At 38.5% G+C, this 26,166-nt stretch overlaps 1 protein-coding gene across 5 annotated transcripts; it reads left to right on the top strand.

Annotated features, from left to right (window-relative positions):
• Positions 1-15,777: 15,777 nt before the first annotated feature.
• On the top strand, positions 15,778-25,826 carry LOC104085667 (uncharacterized). Of its 5 annotated transcripts, none has more exons than XR_011411107.1 (16): positions 15,781-16,122; positions 17,087-17,245; positions 17,348-17,464; positions 17,792-17,876; positions 18,436-18,544; positions 18,639-18,706; positions 18,788-18,913; positions 18,988-19,910; positions 20,175-20,378; positions 20,512-20,572; positions 22,243-22,356; positions 22,965-23,078; positions 23,181-23,267; positions 24,328-24,395; positions 25,100-25,531; positions 25,607-25,826. XR_011411107.1 is itself a non-coding variant. In XM_009589768.4 (16 exons), exons 1-15 carry the CDS (start codon positions 16,010-16,012, stop codon positions 24,352-24,354), a joined length of 2,238 nt encoding a protein of 745 aa, XP_009588063.1. In that variant the 5' UTR covers positions 15,781-16,009; the 3' UTR covers positions 24,355-24,395; positions 25,100-25,684. The 5 variants fall into 5 exon arrangements, 3 of the variants coding, with proteins under 3 accessions (XP_009588075.1, XP_009588063.1, XP_009588057.1); XM_009589768.4 differs by having other exon boundaries at positions 18,988-19,039; positions 19,109-19,910; positions 25,100-25,684; XR_011411108.1 differs by having other exon boundaries at positions 15,779-16,122; positions 22,243-22,426; positions 25,100-25,684.
• The last annotated feature ends 340 nt before the right edge of the window (positions 25,827-26,166 follow it).

The raw sequence follows: 26,166 nt of genomic DNA, 5'->3' as shown, positions 1-26,166 counted from the left end.
AATTTAGATGAGTTTTGGAAAGTTTGACCGGGTGTGGACTTTTTGATATCGGGGTCAAATTTCGATTTGGTCTGGTTTGTATATTTGGTATAGGTCCCGAGGGCCTAGAGTGGATTTCGGATGGTTAACAGATTGATTTTGGCCTTATGAAAAGGCTGGTGGCAGCATATCTAGTGTAACCGCACCTACGAGGTTTTGGGCGCAGGTGCGGAGCCGCAGAAGCGACACTGTGGCCGTAAAAGCGACCTTAGGATTAGCTGGGATGGCCGCAGATGTGAGTGTATTTCCGCATCTGCGAGCCCGCAGATACGAGGGGAGCTCCGCAGAAGCGAAAAACGAGAGGGGCAGCTGGGTCGCAGAAGCGGATGGGGTATCCGCACATGCGGGAGCGCAGAAGCGCATGGTTGTCAGTAGAAACGGCTGGTGTCCGCAGGTACGGAAAGTCGTTGGGCAGTAAGGTTTTATAAAAACGGGACTTGGCCCATTTTTCTTCCATTTTTCACTTGGTTGGGACGATTTTAGAGAGCTTCAAGGGGCGATTTTCATCAAGCAACACAAGGTAAGTGATTCCCACCTATTACAAGTTAAATACATGGTTTGTATAAGGATTTAGGCATGGAAATTAGTAGAAATTGTGGGTTTTTGGTAGGAAACCTAAAATTTGGCATTTTTGAAATTTGACTATGAAATTGAACATGGTATTTGGAATAAGTTATATATTTTAGTTCATGGTATTATGGGTAAAGTTTATCTTCAAAAAGTTTTGGAATCCGGAAACGTGCGCCCGAGGGTTGATTTTATGAACTTTTCAAGCGGAGTTGGGAATTGTTTAAATTGATTAATTATGGGCATTAGAGTACCTTTTGATTGGCGTGCACGTTATTTGAATAGTTTTGGATCGACAGACATTGGTTTGAGGTTTTAGAGAGGCTTTGGAGCCTGTTATGGAACTTCAGAGCGAGGTAAGTCTCCTGTCTAACTATGTGAGGGGGAAACTACCCCTAGGTGATGTATTTGTTATGTGTACTTATTGTGGGGGCTACATACACAAAAGGTGACGAGAGTCCGTGCGTAGCTAGATTCATGTTATGTCCGGCTAAACTTAGGCTCACACCATGCTATAGCTGTACTACTTGAGTTGTTTCATGTCTATTAAATTCTTTTATTTTTACGATGCGGCTTGAGACTAGACTCGTGTAGAGTAATGGACTTGCTATCATAGAGATTCGACGTGCTTCATGATTAGCCGCTATATAATTGTACTCTCCATACGAAATTCTCCCGTGTTATGCATTCTCATCAGAAAGTTCCCTTAAAATCTATAACTCACACGACTATTCGTGAGTGGGGTCGAGGACCCAGCAAAGCTTCTTATTCTAATGGGATCGGGCCATTCGCCTCGGCAAGATAGATACATGTATGGTTTGTGTCATTCGACCCTCGGCAGTGCGTACATTAATGGGATCGGGCCGTACACCACGACATGATTTATGTACCACACTCTCATGGGAGCGGTCCATTCGCCTCGACAATAAAATATATGTATCTATGGTTTGGTAATGTTATGATGGATCGGGTTGTACGCCTCAATATTTCTATAAAATACTATTATGAAATAGTGCGTAATAATGGGCAAGGAGCCAGCATATCTGTGAGCTTCCTCTGATTGAGCTATGACGACCTATCTGGTAAGGTCCATATTATATATACTCCGATTGAGGAGGTAACTACTAGCTGAGAGCTTGAGATATCTTTGAGAAGAGAGTTATACCACGTATTTACACATGTTATTTTTGTTTACTTACTCTGATTCACATCTGTTTACTCTTACTATATCTATCTTATTGGACCTCTAGTAAGTGTCTATGTCGACCCCTCGTCACTACTTCTCTGGGGTTAGGCTAGATACTTATTAGGTATGCGTTGATTTACGTACTCATGCTACACTTGCTGCACTTTTTGTGCAGGTACTTATATGTTTGATGGTCTTTTGGGTACAACATCGCGACTATTGGGGGGACTTTACCATGAGCTGTTTCCCATGTTACGCTTCGCAGCATACAGAGTCTTCATCAGAGTTATTTATATTTTTCTGTCTAATTTTGTATTCTAGACAAATGTTGTATTTTATATACTTCCTAGTTGATGCTCATGTACTTGTGACACTGGATTTTGGGGTTTCCTAATGTTGTTTGTCGTTGCAGACCATGTAGTTATTAGCATTCTTCCATCTGTATATTCCATTTTATACTATTTAAGTAATGGAATTATGATTTCAAAGTAATAAAATGAGTAAATAAATCAATCAATCACCGTTGGCTTGCTTAACGACGGTATTAAGCGTCATCACGGCCTATATGGATTTTGGGTCGTGACAGCAGAGGATCATATCGACCACCTAAAATAAGCTTTCGACATATTAAGAAAGTACGGAATGAAACTAAACCCTGTGAAATGCGTATTTTGGCGTAGCCTTGGGAAACTTTTTGGGCTTCTTGATATCATAGCTAGGGATCGAGGTCAACCCAGATCAATTTAAGGCCATCGACGGGATACCAGAGCAGTTGACTACTAAGAAGCTAGTTGAGAGATTGATTAATCGAATTGCCGCCCTATCCATATTCATCTCGCGGTTGTCCGATAAATGTCACAGGTTCTTCAGCGTGCTCAAAAAGGATAACAACATCAAGTGGACACCTGAATGCATACAAGCATCGCAAGAACTAAAAGAATACTTGTCATCACCACCCTTGCTCTCAAAACCTGAGCTCGGGGAGCGCCTCATCGTTTACCTTGCCATCTCGAAAGTGGCGGTAAGTGCAGTCTTGGTTTGAGAAGACAAAGGTACACAGTCTCCAATATATTATATTAGTAAAATACTTGTCGACGCCAAGACGAGGTATCCTTACCTCGAGAAACTAGCCTTGGCCCTCGTCGTAGCTTCATGAAAGCTTAGACCTTATTTTTGGTGCCGCCCTATCTCGATCGTCACCACTTTTCCTTTAAGAAGCATCTTACACAAACCCGAGCTGTCGGGGAGGTTGGCCAAATGGGCCATCGAGCTAAGTGAGCACGACATCACTTATCAGCCTCGCATAAAAATAAAGTCGCAAGAGCTCGCCGACTTTGTCGTAGAATTTAGCGCAAAAGTAATGCTTGAGGCCGAGAGGAAGCCACTCAAGCTTCTCTTCAAACATAGGACCTCTGGGTCCTATACACCGATGGCGCATCCAATGCTTCTGGGTCCGTATTGGGACTCGTGCTCAAAGTTCCCACCAGCGAAATAATTCGCCAATCCATAAGGTGCATGGATATGAATAACAACGAGGTCGAGTATGAGGCCATAATTGAAGGGTTAAGACTAACACTCAAATATATGGAGGAGCAGTTAAAACTCCATTTCTCAGCTCCTAGTCAACTAAGTTACTGGGACTTTCCAAATCAAGGAGTAAAAGATTGCAGAAAAATCAAATCGAGATCTGCATATTGCTGCCCAATTTCGACTAATGCCAGCTCGACCAAATCCCACGAACTCAGAACATCGAAGCAGACAGCCTCTCCAAATTGGCTGCTGACACAAAAGCATAACGGGCAGGGACAAGAGCGTGGTTCATCTCCTCAACGCGGTATTAGACCAAATCGGGGTAAGATCTGTAAGTTTAACTTGAACTGGCGCAATTATATTATTACTTATTTACATGATGACATCCTCCAAATAACAAAAAAAAGCTAAAAAGCTAAGAATGCAAGCCGCTAGATACAAACTCCTTCACAATGACTTATACAAAAGAACGTATGACGACCCCTTGGCAAAATGCTTAGGCCCAAACCAAACCCAACGCATTCTAGAGGAAGTCCATGAAGGTCATTGCGACGCTCATTCTGGTGAACGAGCACTCATCAGGTGCCCCATATGGCCCGGGTATTATTGGCCCATCATGAAGAAAGACACCTCAGAATTTGTGAAGAAGTGCGAGCAGTGTCAGAAGTACGTCCCAATAATCCACCAATCAGGCGAACACCCCCACTCTGTCACCTCTTTTTGGCCATTTATTAAGTGGAGAATAGACATCGTAGGTCCACTTCCGCCGGGACGAGGTAATGTAAGATTCTTTTAATATTAACTGACTATTTCTCTAAGTGGGTGAAAGCAGGGGCATTCTCCCAAGTTCATGAGCAAGAGGTGATTACTTTCATATGGAAAAACATCATATGCCTATTTGGCCTACCTAAAGAAATAAATTGTGACAACGGGCCTAGTTCAAGGGAAGAAGAATCACTAAGTTCTTCGAAAAATGGCATATTAAAAGAATACTTTCAACTCCTTACCACCCAGATGGAAACGGACAAGAAAAATCCTCCAATAAGTCAATACTAAACATCATGAAGAAGAAACTTGAAGAGGCAAAGGGACTGTGGCCTGAAATACTCCCAGAAGAATTATGGGCGCAGAAAACTACCCTGAAGATGAGCACATGAGAGACACCTTACTCCCTAGTCGACGGAATAGAAACAGTTATACCAGTCAAAGTCAGAGAACCTAGCTTAAGGCACTCCCATGAAAGCGGCACCAACAATGACGAGAGTATGAGACAAGATCTCGACGAGGTCGAAGAGCGACGAGACATGGCATACATAAGGATGGTTGCTTGAAAACAACAAGCAGAACGCTACAACAACAAAAAGTCAAAGGTTTGATTGCTCAGGATCGAGGAGTACGTACTCAAAGCCAAAACCCAAGCAAAGAGAGATCTAGGAGAAGGCAAGTTGGGAACCAATTGGGACGGACCGTACAAAATTATAGGCAAAGCAGACAAGGGCTCGTTCCAATTAGAAACTATGGAAAGGAAGCTCCTACCAAACAATTAGAATATCAGCCATCTCAAGTACTTCAACTTTTAAAAAATAAGAAATGCCCTGTAAGTTGCACTCTTTCTTCCTTACTTGAGTTTTGTCCCAATAGGGTTTTCTCAAGGAGGTTTTTAACGAGGCGAAGAGCGAGACACTTCAAGTTGGAATGTACGAGAGGAATTATTTTTTCATTACCCGGCTCCTCGAGAGTATCCAAGTCGAATAATGAAAGGACTAGATATACTGGGACTGGGACGCCAGCCAACAATCGAAACTTGTAATTTTCTCTAAAAATTGCCTAAGGGCGAAAACGGTATAATCGAAACAATGTTGAAATAATAAACACGTCTCTCAAAACTACTCTCCAAAATGGTATGTTTGACCAGCTCAAACAATACCTATCGGCCCCTTGCCTCGACTTAACTTAAAAGTACGCTCGATCAGCTCGAACAACAATTATCGTCCCCTGGCCTCGACTTAACTTAAAGGTGCATTCGACCAGCTCGAACAACACCTATCGTCCCTTAGCCTTGACTTAACTTAAAGGTACGTTCGACCAACTCGAACAATACCTATCGGGCCCTAGCCTCGACTTAACTTAAAGGTATGTTTGACCAGCAAGAACAACACCTATCGGTCCTCATCCACGACTCAATCAGAGGTACGTTCGACTAGTTCGAGAAACACTTATCAACCTTCGGCCACGATTCAACTTAAAGGTGTGTTCGATCAGATCGAAAAACACCTATCGATCTTTGGCCACATCTCAACTAAGAGACATACTCAACTAGTTTGAACAAGGGCCGATACGGCCCAAAGGCTACGACCATCTAGAGGATAATAACAAAAGGAATAAAGAAGCAAAACGTGCAAGTATAGAAGCAAAACATGCAAGTACAAAAGTAAAACGTACAAGTACAGAAACAAAATATAGAGATAAAAAAGGTGCGTATAAAACAAAAGCCAACTTTGATATTCAGATGAAGAATTTTTACAAAAACACTCGAAGACACCAACAAAAATACAAAAAGTCATACAGAAGCTAACCACCCCGATCTCTACCATCCTCTCTTTCCCCGCCTCAACCATAAGTAACATCACACCAGGTGTTATTCGCGAGCTAGTCCACGTCCCCATCACCTTCCTTGGAGTTAGGCTGAGGTGTATCATGGTCAAAGTCACAGGCGAGCCAGGCCTAACGAGCTTTGACTCGAGCCACCTCAATGGCCGTCTCAAAATTGTATCCCCTCTTCTTCAAATCGCGAATAACATCCAATCAGGATTTAATAAGGATCTAGACTTCATACCTCTCCCGAGGAATGTCAGGAAATTTAGAGGCATGAGACTCAAAGGGCTGCTCGGCCAGCCGCGTGCTCTCGGCCTCATCAACAGAAATTCGCTCTAGTAAGCGAGCATTCTTAGCCTCAGCAGCAAAAGATCGCTCGATCAGCTCAGAGTTCTTCTTACCCAGCTCCCCAATCCCCTCCTCGAGAATGGTTTTCTTAGCCTCTACAACTGACTGGATGTTATCTCGTTTAGAACGGAGAGTTCTGTTCGCCAACTCGAGGTTGTCCACCTTCCTCCGAGTATCCAGTCGAGAGGACTCCACTTGTTTGAGTATCTCTTGCTTCTCAGCAACCTCCCCCTTGAGAGCCTCTACTTGAAATCGATACTCGTCCAACTAAATTTGCAGCTGGACAACCTGATTTTGGAGGTCGCTACATTGCGCCTCTACACCCTTGCTCAGTTTGAGATCCTCATTTTTCCTATCCAATGCCCCCTCAAGGACGTTGAACCTCTCTACGGCCGCCATCAACTCATAATCTTTCCTTTCAGCTCCTCCCTCGCGGCTGACACATCTGCCTCCTCGTGGTGCCACTTTCGAGCATCCGAGTATTTGTCACGGAACTCCTGGTATTTGCCTTTCAGCCTCTGATTAATATCTTTCCTTTTATTCTCCCTTCGCACACTTTCTATCTCTAGTATAATAGTTTACAAAACAAGGAAAAGCAAGAGTTAAATCCAAGAAGCAAGTCAAAACAAAGGAAGAAGATTAAGGAACGAAAACACTTACCTTGAGGGCAAGGCCGACAATGTTTTTTGACAGGGTGCCGTCAGACATAGTCTTGAGAGTTACCCACTCAGCTTCGGAATAGAGGGGACCGAGAGCGTTGACCATGTCCTTGGTATTCTTTAGCAGATCACGATCCTTGGGAATCGTGATAGTCTTTGAATCCCCCTCCGTCCTTATCTCGAGCTGAGTAGTTCTTTCGACAATCATCGTTAGGTCTTTAGGGTCCATGTCAGAACCCGATTTGTCACCCTCGTCGATGACACCTTTGCCTCTACCCCCATCGGTAGAAGAAACATTCTTTGCCGGCCTAGAAGAAGAATCCTCTTCTTGCCCTTTTGGCACAAAGTCATCACCAATTGTCCTCTCTGCAACTCTCTCCTCCTCGGGGCACAAAATTGCATCGACATTAGACTCTTCTGGCTTTGGGGCCTCAGAAGTCACCCCAACATCGTCCCCGATGTGTATTGTCACAGTTTCCCATATTAGGATCTTTCCCTCTAATGAGTCGACGACCGATGAGATTCCACCTACGTCCGCGACCTTCCTCTTACGGGGACTCAAGTCCCCGTCACGTGGAGAAACCTCATCATCATCATATATAAGTGAAAATACGGGATGAGCGGGAGCAACAACTAAAACGGGGGCGGAGGCAGAAGGCGCAACGACCCCTCTCCTCCTGAATGAGGGCATGTGCGCCATGTTCCTTCTTGTAGCCTACCGGGCTACTAGTCGAAAGCATAAGAATTGAGTACGACGACACAAGCCAGAATGAATGTGATAACGACCAGAAGAAGGAGATTACCTATCGGGGGAGGGCCGATTTGAACTTTTAAAAGAAGTTCGGTGAGTCACGAATCCCAACAGTGTATGGGAAATCCTGCTTAACCCAGTTAGCGAGACGTATCGCCAAAAGAGGCGGGCGACTAATAGCTGCAGGAGAAAGAAGAATTATTCGACCAATTTGAAATAAACAAAGTACTTTAAAGAGAAATACAAAAAACTCCAACACTTACGTGTATGGTTCCAGGCCTCGGGGAAACCGTCGATATTAGCCACAATGGCCCCAGTCTTGACATAGAAGTAGTCGATCCACAATCGCTGACTACCCTTATAGAAGCTAGGTGCGAACAGATGCACCAAGTGTCGCACCGTGACCTCGACCTCGGCAAGTTCGACGAACTTTGATAGCATCTTGATAACCTTGTAAACATAGAGAACGAGCTGAGCAGGGCAAATGTTGAAGTGGCGGCAGAACTCTTCCACCAACGGGAGGAGGGGTAACGAGTAGCCGATGGCGAATGGGTAGGCATAGAGAGCGCAATACCCAAGATGATGAACGTGCACTTCGTGTTCGCCAGCGGGGATTAATTCTACATGGTTGGGAAGGCCAAACTTGGCTTTGAATTTAGCCAAGTACCTAGACGTCATCGACGATTGAAATTTTTCGGTTATCACGTTTATCTACTGTTGAAAATCGGATCTAGCATCAAGGTTACGAGGGATAATCTTCTCCACTAAAGGAAGAGCTTCATCCTCAACGACAATATCTCCCCCATGAACAAGGAATACAACAGCCAAGGGAATGGCATGTCTCTTCTCATCAACATTATAAGGTAGATTAGACATGGCTATGAAATCTATAGGAAGTCAAGATACGAAAGACGAGAATAAGAAAGAAAGTTGAAGGTCATAAGGCTAAAAAGATTCAAGAAAAACATAGGAACTTATCTAGAGTAAAGATGATATGAAAGGAAGTAAAGTTTGAATAATGAGGAAACGGTCTCTATTTATAGAGATGAAGGCACCGAACTCGAACTGTTCATCATAATTGGAACTAGAACTAAAACGGTAGAGCCAATCGAGGGTCACGCATGAATCGACGTCATCATGACGCATGACGTCATGACGTCACTTCTTTTCTTGGATCATACGGTTCCACCAAATTACCCAGGAAATTTAGGGGTTTGAAATATGCGGTTCACGAAGAGTCACATTGCCTGTTTGTCACAACGACCATGGCCGTTGTTATCTGCTCATTAAACTCGCCCACGAAGATGACCTCAACAAGCGGAGGGACTAACTGTATGGGTTAAAAATTGTCATAATTATATGTGGGCCTAACCAGTATTAAGAAGGCCTTCGAAGGCGGCCACATGTTATCAATTCAATTTCAACAGAGGACGAAGGCAAGGTCGATGACTCAACGGAGGTCGAAGACGAGGACAAGTACTCCCATAGCAGAGCAGTAACGGTTAGTTTTAGAAATAAGACTTTATTGGGAATATTTCAGTGAATATTCCTCCCATTTATACTATTAGGGTTTTTGTGGCTCATGTGACCTTATAAATAGAAAGATATGTAGCTATAGTGGGGGATTGGACACTCACTGTAAAAACAGCATATTGACATTCTCTGAAGATTCTTGCTTTATCATACACATACAAAATACACCTTTCCTTCATATCTTTATTTATCTTTCTCCCACGATCCAAGGAGAATCTGAATATTCAAAGGCTTATCAATCATTTATCTTTGTCAGAAAGAATATCGAGAAATCTCACCATTTTCGGGTGACTCACATGCATTTATTTACATAAATGTCATTCAATACTATTTACTGTTATTTAATGTTATCTCATTTATTTTTGGATCATTGAATATAACATTAATGTCGCTATTTATTGCTACTCAAATAGTATCCATGAAATCTCGCTACAAAATCGGTTAATCTATTAATATTGGTTAAGATTAACTCTATTTTATTAAAAAAATCTAATTATTTAAACTTAGATATAAATTTTGAGTCAAACAACTATAATGACAAATTAATCAAAATTATCCCATTTGGTATCTCACCAAAGTTTCTTGATTTATCCTTTTGCACCAAGAAATTTAGTGTACTGGAAGTCTGGAATAGAACCAATCTATATATTCAAGACATGTCACAAAATAAATAAACTGGTGAACTTTTTCAAACAACAATAATAATATATCAGTGTGATCTCACAAGTGCGGGTCTGCGAAGGGTAAAGTATACACAGACCTTATCCTTACCTTTTGTAAGATATAGGCATTGTTTCTGATTGACTCTAGACTTAATGTGAACTTTTTATTGAAGAGAAAATAAGTATTATGTTGCTACTATTGATTTGATTGGTTACAAATCACCACAATATCGACTTTAGTGATAATTGATAATGAAACATATGAAACTACTGTTATAAATATATTATATTATGGATGTTTATTTAGTACTCCATTGTAAATAAGATTCCTAAAGAATCTTATCCATATGAGACTTCGCCGTAAATATGTTTATCTATTTAGTACTTTATTGGAAATAAGCCTCCTGAATAAACTTATCATTTTGGTACTCCGTTATGGATAAACATTACCCCGGTAGAAGATTATCTATATCTGGTACAGTAGCAGCTTACAAGCAGCTTGCAGTAGCAACTTACAAGCAACTTATACAACAACTTCCTTTCTTCTATAAATAGAGGAGATTTCAGTTAATTATGTACAGAAGTTTGAAGTTTGAATAATATATCAGTTTCTCTCTATACTTGTCTTTACTTTACAGTCTTTATTTTATAATACGTTATCAGCACGAGGCTCTTCCATCTCGAGCAAATACTTTGAAAGTATTAGAGTTACGGACTTTCTTTTTCTAAATAATGTCAAATCTTTCTAAACCTGAATTTGTAGCCCGGGATATATCGGGCAAAAGCTACATGTCTTGGGTGCTTGATGCCGAAATTCATCTTGATGCGATGGGTCTGGCAGACACCATCAAGGATAAAAATCAGGCATCAAACCAAGATCGTGCCAGAGCAATGGTATTCCTACACCATCACCTTGATGAGGGCCTGAAAATGGAATATCTTACTATTAAAAATTCAGTCATACTGTGGAATAATTTGAAAGATAGATATTACCACCTGAAGATGGTCGTTCTTCTACAGGCACGATATGATTGGACTCATCTAAAGCTATAAGATTTTAAATCTATCAGTGAGTATAATCCTGCTATGTTCAGAATTATTTCCCAATTGAAATTATGTGGTGATAATATTACTGATCATAATATGTTGGAGAAAACCTTCATCACTTTTCATGCCTCGAATATGCTCATATGCAGCAGCAATATCGAGAGATGGGATTCAAAAAGTATTCTGAGCTTATCTCACATCTTCTTATAGTCGGGCAACATAATGGGCTATTAATGAAAACCCATAAAAGTCGACCTACTGGTTCTTGTCCATTCCTTGAAGTGAATAAGACAAACTTCCACCAAGCTAAGCATGGAAGAGGACGTGGCCCCAATCGTGATTATGGCCGTGGCCGAGAAAGAAACTCTAATCATGGTAATAATAATGCACCAAAGAACCCTCCTCACCACCAATAGTGGAAAAAGGAGGAACAAAAGCATGAAGCAGTGCAAACAATAAAGGCAAAAAATTCATGCTATAGATGTGGAGGAAAAGAGCACTGGTCATGTACCTGTCGTACGCCAAAGCACCTGGTTGAGCTGTATCAAACCTCCCTAAAGAAGACAGAGAAAAATGATGAAGCAAATTTTATTTCTGAAGATAATTTGGACTTCATGCATTTGGATGTAGCTGATTACTTTGCACTCTTAAAGGGAGAAACAAGTCACGTGATCGGTGATGAATCTGTAGAAATACAAATATTTTAATTTTTGTTATTTGTTATAGATAGTATGATTATGTAATTGTTGTACATAAATAAAAGTTATTCTTTGATTATGATTTTCTTTCATGATACCAGAAGTGTCTAAGTAATATTTGATAGTACAAAATGTATCAACAATTCCCTGAGAACTAACTGTTTGTCTAGAAGACATATGACACCAGTAGTGTCTGATAAATATTAGATTGTGGATAATAAACGAAGGCTCTCGAAGATCTTATAGGCAAATATGTCATTCATATTATATGATTATTGTCAAAACATATGTTGTAATAAACCTGAAGTTTACTAATACAAATGGTTATCATATTGAGACTACAAATGACTGGAAGATTGAAAATCTTCATGTTTCAACAATCATAGGGGGTAAAATAATATATATGTGAGAAGTGACATGCCTTATTCTTAAATTTGTACTATATCATGTATCACAGTAAACCAGAAGTTTACTAATGCAAAAGCAGTCACAGTAAATCGTAAGTTTTACTGAGGCAAAAGTAGCTACTGTAAACTAGAAATTTACTGATACAAAAGTAGCCACAGTAAATTAGAAGTTTACTGATGCAAAAGTTTATGCCATAGTAAACCAGAAGTTTACTTAGAGATAATACATGCCATGATAAATTTGAAGTTTTCATTTGCCGTTTTTAAATGAGCTATTTGAGAATTCAGATAAGCATATACTAAAGAACTTGAAGATTCTTCAAGAATTCTCTTGTGTTGCTTGTTCTCATAATAAATTGATTATACCAGCTAAAGTTAGGACAAAACTCCCTGAATTCTGGAATATATAAAAGGTGAATATGGGCTCATTCACCTATCATGTGAACCACTTATAGATGCATATATGAGATGGTTACATGTGTGTTTATTGTCAACCTGTACTTTGACATTTGAAGTTGCCTTTCATAATTAAGAGTATAATTTTCAGATTATGAAATCAAGATAGTTCATCTTGATGATGTTGGTTTATATCCAAGCTTATTTACCATTGAATACCTCTTATTAATGGCTAAACTACTGCTTATGAGAAGAAAGCCTCATGTGTTGGTCTAAGATTTTCTAATTGTATACAACAACACTTGTATGCATCAGACCAACAAAATATGATAAGTACTTCTCTCACAATTGGTTTAGGATCAGAAACCAAATATTTTTACTATCTTATAACCTTTGATGTGTGATATATGATTAATTTCTCTACCACAATGCACAAAAGATAGGTTTCCCAAAGATGATTGGGGATATGAGTTAGTTTTTCTAACATTTGGAGGATGGAATAAATAGCTGGAAAATATGCTATATGAATCGAATTATCATTAATATGATCCTCACTTAGAACATAATTCAAGTCCAATGCCAGAAGCATTTGCTGATCCAAAATTAAATATCACATTTCAGCTACAAATGCCCCTATTCAAATTAAAGTCCCTGAAGGATAAAGTTTACTGCACACATGAAGCGTAGTAAATCGATCGGTTCCAAATGTAACAATCCTTGAAAAATGATAGGAGCAAATGATCAAAATGATCATAATGAGGAGGAAATGAGCTCTAGAAGATCCCACGACATAACATTTCATGAAATTTCAGAAGAAGTTCAGGTACCTGAAAATAAAGAAAGTGATGAGATCTCAATAAGTTATATCACTTAAGAACCAATACAAAATAATCGTCGATGATATATTTGATACAATATAGTTCACAATATTATAAAAGATTGTGAGGATCGGACCTGTAGTTCAGACACCTGATGATGCCATGCCATTTAAATACAAGTCATAGCCTATATGACTCATTTGATTAAGTCTATGTGAAAATCTCTAAAGGATTTAAAATGTCTGAAGCATATTCAAGATCTTTGTACGGTTTAAAGCAATCTGGGCGCATGTGGTATAATCGCCTCAGTGAATATTTGCAAATTGAATATTTAGCATACGTGATCTTTATCCATCAATCTGCCTATACAAAAAGGGTCTTAAAATGCTTTTACATGGACAAAGCGCACCCATTGAGTACACCAATGGTTGTTCGATCACTTAACGTGAATAAGGATTTGTTCTGACCTCCAGAAGAGGATGAGAAACTCCTTGTCCCGGAGTACCCTATCTCAGTGCAATTGGTGCACTAATGTATCTTGCTAATGCTACAAGGTCTGACATAGCATTTTCTGTTAATTTACTAGCAATATATAGTTCTTCTCCTACACGGAGACATTGGAACATGATTAAACATATATTGCGATATTTAAAGGGAACTCTTAATATGAGTTTGTTTTATGCTAACAAAGATAGTGCAGATCTTGTTGGTTATGCAGATGCAGGTTATTTATCTGATCCCCATAAAGCTAGATCTCAAACCGGGTACGTATTTATATGTGGAGGTACTGTCATATCATGGCGCTCCACAAAGCAATTTATTGTTGCTACTTCTTCAAATCATGATGAGATAATAGCTATTCATAAAGCAAGTAGGGAATGCGTATGGTTGAGATCAATAATTTATTTTTTTCGAGAAAAATATAGTTTGGAATATGAGAAAAGACCCACAATTTAATACGAAGACATTGTTGTATGCATAACCCAATTGAATGAAGAATTTATAAAATAAGATAAAATGAAGCACATCATCAAAATTATTCTACACACACGATCTTCAGAAAAATGGTGACATTGATGTGCAACAAATCCGTTCAACTGACAATCCGACAGATTTATTCACCAAATCTTTTCCAACTTCAACTTTTGAGAAAATGGTATACAAGATTGGAATGCGTAGACTCAAATATTTGAAACAAGGTTTTTATCAGGGGGAGTAAAATACGTGATGTACTCTTTTTTCCTTACTAAGGTTTTTTCCCACAGGGTTTTCCTTATAAGGTTTTTAATAAGGCAACTAGGAATTCGTATTACTAAATATGTGTACTCTTTTTCCTTCACTAGGATTTTTTTCCCACGAGATTTTTCCTAGTAAGGTTTTAATGAGGCACATTATCTTTTAATGAACATCTAAGGGGGAGTGTTATAAATATATTATATTATGGATGTTCATTTAGTACTCCGTTGTAAATAAGCTTCCTGAAGAAGCTTATCCATATGAGACTCCGCCGTAAATATGTTTATCTATTTAGTACTCTATTGGAAATAAGCTTCCTGAAAAAGCTTATCATTTTGGTACTCCGTTATGGATTAAATATTACCCCCGGTAGAAAATTATCTATATCTGGTACAGTAGCAACTTATAAGCAACTTACAAGCAGCTTGCAGTAGTAGCTTACAAGCAACTTACACAACAACTTACAGTAGTAGCTTACACATCAGCTTCCTTTCTTCTATAAATAGAGGAGATTTTAGTTCATTATGTACAAAAATTTAAAATTTGAATAATATATCAGTTTTTCTCTATACTTGTCTTTACTTTACAGTTTTTATTTTATAACAACTACTAAATACTTTGGTGCTTTTTTCAAGTTGTTTTGGTAAAAGTGTTATCTAAATGAGCATATATGTTTAAAAGCATCTAATCGACATTTATTAACAAGCGTTTGTGGTGATCCATAAATCATACAAATATAGATTATCCATGAGACACTTTGATATTACAATGTGAAGTTGTCATTGTTATGGTTTATTTTTCTTTTAAACGATGAATCTCAAAACATAAAAGAGATGATTAATTAGAGAATTAAAATATCATCATAAAATTTATGAAGTTTCATTGTATTATGAAAATGTCTTGTAATTAGAATTACAAGATTGAGATTTTGATAGTAAGATCTTATATTATTCGGAAAAGAGCCAATGAATTTAATTATTGGATAATAAATTTCATACGCAAATCATTCATTTTTTTTCCATTTTATATATTTGGTATTCGAAATACTCTAGTTGAACTAATCAAAATTCACATTGTCTAATAATTATAAAGTTCAAATCCAAAACTCCTAATCTACAATTTCTACAAATCACCCCTCAATTCTACTCTAGACTATTCTTGGAAATTTTCTTTTCTGTTTTTCAAGAGAGAAAAACCAACAGAAAATGAAAGAGTGCACTCACGCGCCAACACAAACAATTGTGACTAAATATTTCTATTCTTCCAAGGACATATATGTCATTTTGCTACATAAGACGTCAAAGTAAACATATTATTGTCCGATGCCGGAAAATCCAAAGGGAAATCCCCTAAAATCTCACGTCGTCTTTCTTCCTTCTTCTCATTTTCCCTTATTCCCATTTTGCCCTTCTGCAAGATCTCATATTCCCCCTTCCCTCTCTATATTCCGGTGTAAGTTTCCTCCAAATTCGAGGGTATTTGCTGAAAATGCCGGAAAATTATAGGGCATGAGGGTTTCGTTTGAGCGAATAGAATTATGAGGGCGTCACTTTGGCCGGAGAATTCAAGCAGCGATTCATCCACGTCAATTTCGCGGCGGCGGAATTCGCCGCCTCATTCGATTGCCCAAAACCCTAATTATAAACACAGGTTTATTTTCTTAACCCTCAAAATCCTAAAGATTTCATCTTTATTACATTATTATTGTTATCTTCATTCAAAGATCTGAAATTTAGCTTAATTTCAGCTTTTGGGGAAGCTAAATTTAGAGGCTCTGATGGGTTCTATTGGAAATTCAATTAGCAATCCTTATGATTGATCTGAGTTAGCAAAATTATTAATGTGTTTTGAATGATAATTGCATCTTTAATTTAATGAGTAGGAAAACATAGTTTTTAGGTTAATTTTAGCTAAAGATGTGAGTTTTATCAATTATGTCTGGGATACTTAATGTTAGCTACTAACTTAAAGGGTTCACAATGATATGGATAATGGTGATGCTTATGAATTATGATAAAGTTGTTACTGGAATAGGTTTTTGGGCAAAATAATTGAACTTTCAGCTTCAATTGGGTTGGATTCAGTTGGAAATTAATTTTTCAAAGATTGGAAATATATCAGTTCTGTTTAGTGATGTATTTTATTATTAATTTTTATGACGGTGGTGTCTGGACCAGCTTGCGCGCACCTTGATTATTCCACGCGTTACCTGCTAGCTCCACCATCATAGGTTAGGCAAATGAGAAGAAATCACCTAGTGTTTTTCCCTCCAATGGGATATAAACATGAGTCCTTAGTTTCTTTTCCCTCTTCATTGACCACTAGGCCATACCATTGGGTGCAACTATATTTAGTTATATTACAAGGGGGGTATAGCATAGTGGAAGGGACCCTCAGTATCCAACCTTGAGGGATTTTTTGGTGTGGGGGGCGGTGGTGGTGTTTACCATATCAAAAAAGTTGTGTTTATTATACACATGGGTATGATGAACATTGTGAGTATTTTCTCAAAGATAAAACTTTTGTGGGTATGTACAACAGTGTGAAACTTTTAAATTAGATTGCACAGATTTGCTTGTATTTTGGTTGCTGAGGTGGTTTAATTCTTTGCCAGCTGCGGTAATGTCTTTCAGCTGCTAACGAGGAGGGAGGTATCTCCTCGAACTAAACGCAGTTCTAAGAAGTTTTGGGGTGAGAACTCTAAATGTTCTGTTCATTCCTGTGGATTAAAAAGCCAAGTAGCAAGAGACCCGAGACAGGGTCTTATATCATGGTAGTTACATTCTGTCTGTTTTTTTTTTCTTTTTCGCAAAGTTAATTATAGCTGCAAATATTTAATTGTGCTTTCTCATATCGTCTATTTTAATTTTATCAGGGTAGAGGCAGAGTCATTGAGACATTTTTCAGCTAAGTATTGTCCACTGTTGCCTCCGCCTAGGTCTACTATTGCTGCGGCATTCAGTCCTGATGGGAAGACACTCGCTTCTACTCAGTCAGTCTCTCTTCGAACACGTTTTCATGTTCAAGTATCTATTATGTTATGCATTTTAGTGTCTTGTTGGTTAATTTGACCCAATTTCTTATTTCTTCCCTCAGATATTAAAACTGTCTATCTAATACACATCTTTGAGTCAATGTAATAATTGCATATCCATTTCTGTATCCGCAGTTGCTATATTCGTATCTTAAAAAAAGAATCCTTTGTCAATATTGTGAATTGGTATATAGGCAAATATGTCACCTATATTGGGTTGAGCAAATTTCATTATTTATGCTTCTCTGTCAAGTTTGTTGAAATATTTTGTTACCATGGCGGCAGCGGAGATCACACAGTAAAGATAATTGATTGCCAAAGTGGAAAGTGCTTAAAGGTGTTAAGTGGACATCGCAGGACTCCTTGGGTGGTAAGGCTGTTTTGTGATCTTTACTCATCTGAAATAGTTATGCTGCATTCTTGGATGAACTCATTATCTACTTGGAAAACAATATTTCAGTCAATTAGGTAATAATGATAATGATTGAAAACGCTGGGATTTTGGTCAGACACAATGTTTAGAAGGCATATAATTGCTTTGCAAAATGTCAAAGAGCTTGAAACATTATATTCCTTTTACTTTATGTTTGTGGATATGCTTCTAAGGGAGCTAAACTATCCAATCTGATAACTGATATCAAATATTAATGCAGATAAATGCTTGGTACTTATCAGAACAAGAAAAAAGATAGAGAGATAAATGCTTGATGTTTTGCTCCCATGTCTAAGCCTTTCAATTCTTTTGACCCCCACCCCAATGAAAGAAGGCTGCAACTTTTGAGGCTTTTCTATGTTGTCTGTAGTTTTGTTTTGGCAGTCTCTGGTGGTTCCTTATTTCATATGCTCTTGGCTGTGCTGATATTGCTTCTTTCAACTTTGAATATCTCATTCCTGCATTGATATCTAACATTGTGGTTGAAATTCTGCAGGTTCGTTTCCATCCATTATACTCTGATATACTTGCAAGTGGAAGTTTAGACCATGAAGTTCGTTTATGGGATGCAAAAACTGCCGAGTGTATAGGATCACGTGATTTTTGTAATAACCTGTAACATCTTGCTGGTTGAACAAAAAGCATTGCTCTTTACTCTTTTGTTTTGTTAATACATATGGTGGAAATTTTATCCTGCAGATCGTCCTATTGCATCCATTGCCTTCCATGCCCAAGGGGAAGTTCTGGCTGTTGCTTCAGGCCACAAGGTAAGAAACACGGAATCCAATACATTTTGGTTTGTTCATTGCAACTTCTGGTTGTAATGATGATGTTTCAATCTATGGTAGCTGTATATGTGGCACTACAACAGAAGAGGGGAAGCATCTTCACCAGCTATCATACTAAAGACAAGACGTTCACTTCGTGCTGTACATTTCCACCCACATGGTGCCCCATTTCTTTTAACAGCTGAGGTATTTTCTGGTGTTGTTATTTTGGGTTGTAAGTTATGAATGCTGTAGATCTTATCAACACTCGTGTTTTATAGGTCAATGATCTGGACTCATCAGATTCTTCAATGACGATTGCAACTTCTCCGGGTAACTTGCGGTACCCTCCTCCTACTGTGTATTTGACAGATGCTCACTCCACTTACCGATCTGCTTCAGCAAATGAATTGCCGATCATGTCTCTACCATTCATGATCTGGCCATCAATCGCTAGAGGTGATCCTAGAATGCCTTTGCAGCAGAGCGATGCAGACATGGCTTCTGACAGCACACAGCACAGAGCGGACACTTCTGCATCTGTCCGACTTCTCACTTACTCAACTCCTTCTGGCCAATATGAACTTTTATTGTCCCCTGTTGAGCCAACTTTATCTCCTGCACAAGCTCAGACTGGTTCTTCTGTTAGGTATACTGAGAATGCATCTGAACCTGTAGTTGATCCTATGGAGACTGATGTGCCGGCTGAGGAAAGAAACAATCAATTTTTCCCTTTCAGTGACCCTGCATACTGGGAATTACCTTTCTTGCAAGGATGGTTGATTGGCCAAAGCCAAGCTGGCCGACGAGCAATTCATTCAGAGCACAGTGGTACCACAAATAGTGTATCGGCTTATGGTGAAGTAGAACATCCTCCTGCAGTTCCGTCAGTCATTTCAAACAGTAATCATCCAAGGTCTGGAAGATCTGGTTCTCGTCACCGTTCTTCACGCTCTAGAGCGATACCTGTTGTTGGATCTGGTGATACCGCTGCTCCCATTAACGTTGTACATGATGAAAATGATTCTCAAGCTTTTATGAGTCGGTTCCAGTCAGAGATAGCTACTTCACTGGCTGCAGCAGCGGCTCCCGAATTGCCTTGCACTGTGAAACTCAGAATATGGCCGTATGATGTTAAGGCTCCCTGTGCACCGCTTGATGCTGAAAAGTGTCGCTTAATGATACCACATGCTGTGCTTTGTAGGTGAGATAATTTCTACTGTTAAAAGCTTTGGCTTGAAGTGATATGTATTAATCTTGAAGGAGGCTACTAAACTATCCCTCATGCTGTACTAGCTGCTTGATCTAATTTTTCTCTTAGGGTAGTTGATGATAAGCCTCTGAACCGTACTTTTCAAGTTATTTGACTGCTCCTAATTGTTAATTGTTATGTTAGTGTAAAACCAGACATGGCATATGATTAACTGTTCTGAATGCTTACATGATTCATGTATATTGTCTACTTCAGTGAAATGGGAGCCCACTTTTCACCATGTGGGAGATTTTTAGCAGCTTGTGTTGCATGTATTCTGCCTAACATGGAAGCTGATCCTGGTTTTCACGGACAACTTCACCATGATGCCATGGGTGCTGCAACTTCACCTACCAGACATCCTATTGCAGCCCATCGGGTTATGTATGAGCTACGAATATATTCCTTGGAGGAGGCAACGTAAATACCAAATCTTATGGCTTTGTTTCTTTCCCTCCCTGCTTTCTCTTTCTATTTATTTTTTCCCTCATTCTCTGGTTCTTTTCCTGGCCTTGTTTGGCTGTTACTTAGGAACTCTATTAACCTGTTGCAGGTTTGGTTTGGTGCTTGTATCTCGGGCAATTAGAGCTGCACATTGTTTGACTTCAATTCAGGCGAGTGCTTACTAGGGTTGTACACCAGATTGCTTTGTAACTAAACTCAGTTTTCATAGAAACTGAGTGGTTTTCTGGAAAAAACGAACTGTAGATGTTTTACTTGTTTTTTCATTTTTGCCTAATCTTCAAGGAAGTGAAAAAGAAAATATTAAATTGTTAAATGGGAATAAAATGATGAGGAAACTCAGTTTTGTCTGTAAGTGACATTCAAAACTAGTTGAGCATGTGTTAGATAGGAAATTGTGGCCTAACGAGGACATAGTTGTTGATCCGTTTTTGGAGAGAAATTCTTTATGTAAAAAGTTCCCATAGATTGGTGATGAGTCCACTTTATCTTGTTTTACTTTTCTACTTTGGGGTACTTGATTTTGTTTACCCTGCTTTTGAAGTATGAAGGTTTTGTGGATAAGTTTATTATTTGTTTAGAAAGGGTCTCATGTTTTACCTTGAAAAAGAAATGAGTGGAGAACACAAGTTTGGCTGTACATTATTTCTCCAGTCAAGAAATGTTCAGAATAGCAATTTTTGTGAATTAGCAACTGTAAATAGCAGCAATGATTGCTCTTACGGACTAAATTGTTATCTTCTCATCAATCAATACAAAGAAGTTGGTTCCTGCTTTTGCAGATCACCACGTGTTTGTTTTTTGGTCTTTTTCTTTCTAGTCTTTTCTGCTTGAAATGGATCTTTGTCTCTGAAGTGTTTTAAGTATGGATATCTGGTGCAAAGCATCTCATCTCTGTTCCTTTGTAGTTCTTTCCTTCTCTAGATTTGGAGGATGTTATGTTTCTGTTGCTTGAAGGATTTAAGCATCCACATCTAATAGAAAATTATGCAAAGATGTTTGTTTGGGGTGACGTTAAGTTTGTTATTTATAACGCTCTACACTCTGTGTGTGTGTATATATATATTGCTATTTTAATATTTTCAATCGGGAAGAGATAAATACTTCAAGTTGTCGAGTTTGAGATCCGCGCTTTATTCTAAATTAGAGGGTCAGAAGACAATTATATATAAGCCGTACTGTCTTAAGTGCTAATGCAATGCCGTTGTCCTGCAACCTGTTAAATGCGTGCTGTGATGACCAGTGGTGTTGCTGTCTCAGTGATAGCAGCTTATAGTAGTTGCACAAAGTAATTGTAAATATGCTGGTGATTGAGAAAGTAGCAATTGCCTTTTAGAGAGATTTGAATCAACAAGCATGCAGAGTGAATTCTGATTCTTGTCTTTCGAGTAAGGGATTAGATGTTTTTACCTGCCGTATCCTCGTAACTCTGATTAAGCCGCATGACATTTATATCATAGGTTTCCCTAAATCTGTACAGAATATGTTTGTCAATTTATATTCCCACGGAGTTTTTACATTCATCTGGCCCAATTCTCTTACTATTCGTTTTCTCATGTAACTATCAAGTTCAGTTTCTATTTTCTATAAGCCAGTACCTTGAAAATATCACCAATAAATTGTTCTCAAGATTATGCAAATAATATAAAATTCCTGTCTGACCTGATAAAGAGAATGCTCCGCAAAGTTGTGTGGTCCTCATTTTGAAATAAGTTTTTATAGATATGTCGACTAATACTGTTTCATTTCTGTCCAAAACAACATGCTTTCTGGCTTTCTGATCTGAGAATCTGATTGTGGCTCCACATCTTCTGAAATGCAGTTTTCTCCAACTTCTGAGCATCTTTTACTTGCCTATGGGCGTCGGCACGGTTCACTTCTGAAAAGTATAGTGATTGATGGAGATACAACTGTACCCGTTTACACGATTCTTGAGGTGAGGGCTTGGTTATATCCTGGCCTCTTATGGAATGCCAGTTTTTCACCACCACCAAGACTGGGTCATGGTACTTCAACATATTACTAATCTCCTGTACTAGTCAAATGGTATCACATAAATAGAATTATAGAGACTAATTTCAATTGTTTTTAGAAGTACAATCTCAACTACTACACCTTGGTCGTAAACATGTTGTGGTGGGCTAAATGAAGTGATGCAGGATATTATTAACTTCAGAACCAGAGACTCCAAAATAAAAAAGATTAACTCATGGTTTTAGGTTCTTCAGGCTGTACATAAGTTGGTGGAGATGGGCTAGATGAACTGGAGCTAATACGGGCTTGATATGCAAGTGAAATAACGATGTGTTAGGACACGCATCAGTTTTAATTGGCTTGCTAGTATGCCGTGAAAGTTTGTTCTGTTATGGAGATGCACATTGTTTTTGGACTGCACAAAACATAAAAAGGAAGAATTATGCTCCTGCTCACATTCTATCGAGAATGTCTGACCGAACTTGATATAAGAATCAATTTGGATTGTTCACAATGTCGGTGTTTATTTTTGTTGTCTCTAGTTAGTTCACATTGTGTGTCTTGAATCAGGTCTACAGAGTTTCGGATATGGAACTTGTGAGAGTTCTTCCCAGTGCAGAGGATGAGGTTAACGTTGCTTGTTTCCATCCTTTGGTTGGTGGCGGCCTAGTCTATGGAACCAAGGTGAACATGCAAACATCATGGAAGGTTTTTGTTTCTTGGTTTCAACTATGAAACTGTTTCTCTTCTCAAAAGTATTTCATCTTTTTCCCCCTTAAATCGCAGGAAGGAAAATTGAGGATCTTCCAATTTGATAAATCAAATGGTTTGGACCGTACAGTATCCTGTTTTCCTGATGAAGACATGCTCGAGGTAGTGCCTGAATTCAAAGTTATCTTATTCTGGTTGGAAGGTTATTGATGACTTAAGTAGAAGCTGCAACTAAATCCATCTGTACCAATTGTTCTCCTTTTTTTTTTTTGGGGGGGGGGTTGCATCGGGAGAATTTGATATTATAGGCTCCCTTCTCGTAATGTAGATTATATTAAGTCTCTTTCTGAAAGTAGAAGGCGGCTTGGCATAGTGTTTTAAGGGTTTAAAGGTTCCTCTTTGGGGCGCTCTAAAAAGCTCAGCAGCTAAGAGCAAAACACAATTGAAGCAAATGATCAGTAAGGCAGTACTGACTAGTTGCAAAAGGCAAATTATTTAGTATTTTGGAACGAAATGGACCTAATCAGAGCAGAACGGTATAGAGAATGACAACCCCCCCCCCCCCCCCCAAAAAGGAGCAAATCGTATGGCGGATTCATGTAGTCAAATCCATTTAGGAGTTAGACATGGTTGATTTTGTTCCTTTTGAAGTTGTAATATAGTGATATTAACATTACACTCGAGGGACAAAAAGAAAAACAAACATTGTACTGTCGACCGTGAATAAAATGTTCATCCACAATCTCTTCTGCTATCTATAGAGTTGACCTGATATTTCTTCTTAACTTGGTTAAATGCAGAATTCATATGTCAGAACACTGGTAATAAGACGCCTTTAAGAAACGATCAATCAACGTTACTTATAACAACCATTAAAGGTAACTATTGATTAAAAGAGCAACCATTAAAAGGTAACAGCGAGTAAATGAAAAAGGGAAGAGAAGAGAGTACCCCAGAAGTTGAGCTACCTTTATATGAACGAAGGGGAGAAAACATAGAGAATCTGGATATGGAAACTCCAGTTACTTGACAAGTACCAATTCCATCTCTTCAATGTGGTTGCAGCTTTGGGAACCAAAACCACAATCATCATGTATATGTGCATACTTTCTCGTAACCTAGAACTATAATCTTGAACAAAAAATTGTCAGTGACTGATGTTTTGGTGTGAGATAGTTATTATTTCTGTTACTGACATCATTATGTTGCAAATGTAATGCAGGTCCCAACATATGCTTTAGAAGGCTAGAAACTTGTGAAGATAGCAGATGGTCATAATTGTAAAACTTGGTAACTATCTATTTTCTTTTCCATGTTTCTGTGAATGTTGACATATTGATGCTTAAATGCTTCCGCTTCTTTCCTATGTATTTCACATCTGTCCGTGCGACTGGAAAGAATCTTTGTTACCCGATTCTTAAACCGATTTTCGATGCGAGCCTCTTATTGGTTGTACCGTTGGAGGTGTTTACTAATTCTCCCATCCCTCTGCATAAATATTTGATTTGTCCCACAGTAGTTGTCGCATTTTGCTTCCTGGTAGCCAAAGATATGTCGCTAACTAAGATTTTGGATACATTCTCTAAATCATTTTGATATGAGTAAACACATAACTATCACGTAATACATTTTTGTGTATATTTTATCTACAAAACATGAATCAATCTATGTTTGATTTACGCCAAAAACTTGTCGAAATGACTATCCATAATAGAAAACCAACAAAAAGGAAATGTGGAGAGAGTATCAAATTGATGGAAGTCACTTCACCTGGGTAAGTTGCTTGAAATGCCACCAGGTCACATGGCATTACATTCTTCATTTCTTTAATTTCATTCATGAGTCGTATTCTGTCATTTTTAATCCTCATTGTCAAACCATTAGTCATGAGTGAGTAGAATTATGTTTCTTGATTTTGTTTGTCTGGTGTTCCTCTGAAAATATTCATTTCTTGTCTAACACATACTACTACTCACATACTACTTACTATTCAGGGTGTCATGAAAATATACGTATCAGGACTAATGACTGGTGGCTGCAAAGTTGAATGTGTTGCTGATGGTGACTGTATAGTTAGTTGAATGTGTTGCTGATGGTGGCAAGAGAGGGTTTATACTTTTGGTTGTGTTCTAACACTAGCCATTACAGACTGATCTTTTTTGTGCTACGAGGGAGTGCAACAAAAGTTGTTTAAACTACGAAGGTGGCTTCAGGAGAGCCGTGGTTCTTTGTCTAAAGAAAATACTAACTTTATAGAGGAACTGTTGTTGGAAAGTTGGGAGGGGTGAAGAAGTTTGCTGTTTCTGCAAGTTGACATTTCGTTATATTGACATATGGCTTCAGATGTACATCAGAAATTTGAATTAGAGTAGTTGATTTTCTTTCCAGTGAAAGGGGGCAAGAGAAGAAAAGGAAAAGAAGAAAATGTCAGTCACAAACATTCAAGTGTTTATATGTATTCAACTTTTATACTTTCTTTCAAATGATTTTTACTTTTGCAGATGGGTGAAAGAAAAAGAAAAGAGTTTTTCCAAACTCGAGACAGAAAAAGAAAAGAAAAAGCATTCCTCTCTTCTGAATCTTGATTGCGTCTTTGGTGTTTGCGGACAAATGTCCTGAGATGGGTGAACTTCACATGGTCGCGTGGTGTTGTGCTTTGTGATAAAATGTATTGTGTATTTATCATCTTTCTACTATAAATCGAAATTTTATTAAGTTGAAGTCGTTAGCAAAAGTTATGAATCAAAATTCAGTGATGGCATGGTTATGCTCCCTTCCACGAGTGAACTGCTTAGGCTTTTTTTTTTTCTTTTCAAAAGTCCACCATTGGTGGGTGTTGGGGTTTAGGCAGTAGCCCCAATTCAGAGGAGGATATAAACCATAGCCTCCAAAACATTATGAAGAATGATATATCTCATCCTCTAGTACAAAAGCATCAAGAGTCTGGCTACTTTGGGAGATTTTTTCCATCACACTTTGAAATATATGAACTTTACTAATAGGTGCTATACATATAGTTAGCACTATTATACAAAAATCAGCTATATCTAGAAACATCATT

The sequence above is a fragment of the Nicotiana tomentosiformis genome, chromosome 9, assembly GCF_000390325.3.
Source record: "Nicotiana tomentosiformis chromosome 9, ASM39032v3, whole genome shotgun sequence".
NCBI classification, from domain to species: Eukaryota; Viridiplantae; Streptophyta; class Magnoliopsida; order Solanales; family Solanaceae; genus Nicotiana; species Nicotiana tomentosiformis.
This window is presented reverse-complemented; position numbering and strand designations above follow the sequence as displayed.

What these genes read in the sequence shown, in the direction of transcription:
- LOC104085667 (XM_009589762.3), top strand. Translation starts at nt 16,010, where the DNA reads ATGAGGGCGTCACTTTGGCCGGAGAATTCAAGCAGCGATTCATCCACG. An exon ending in AAGACACTCGCTTCTACTCA is followed by an intron (nt 17,465 to 17,791) that starts GTCAGTCTCTCT and finishes CCATGGCGGCAG; the next exon opens with CGGAGATCACACAGTAAAGA. An exon ending in ATCGCAGGACTCCTTGGGTG is followed by an intron (nt 17,877 to 18,435) that starts GTAAGGCTGTTT and finishes GAAATTCTGCAG; the next exon opens with GTTCGTTTCCATCCATTATA.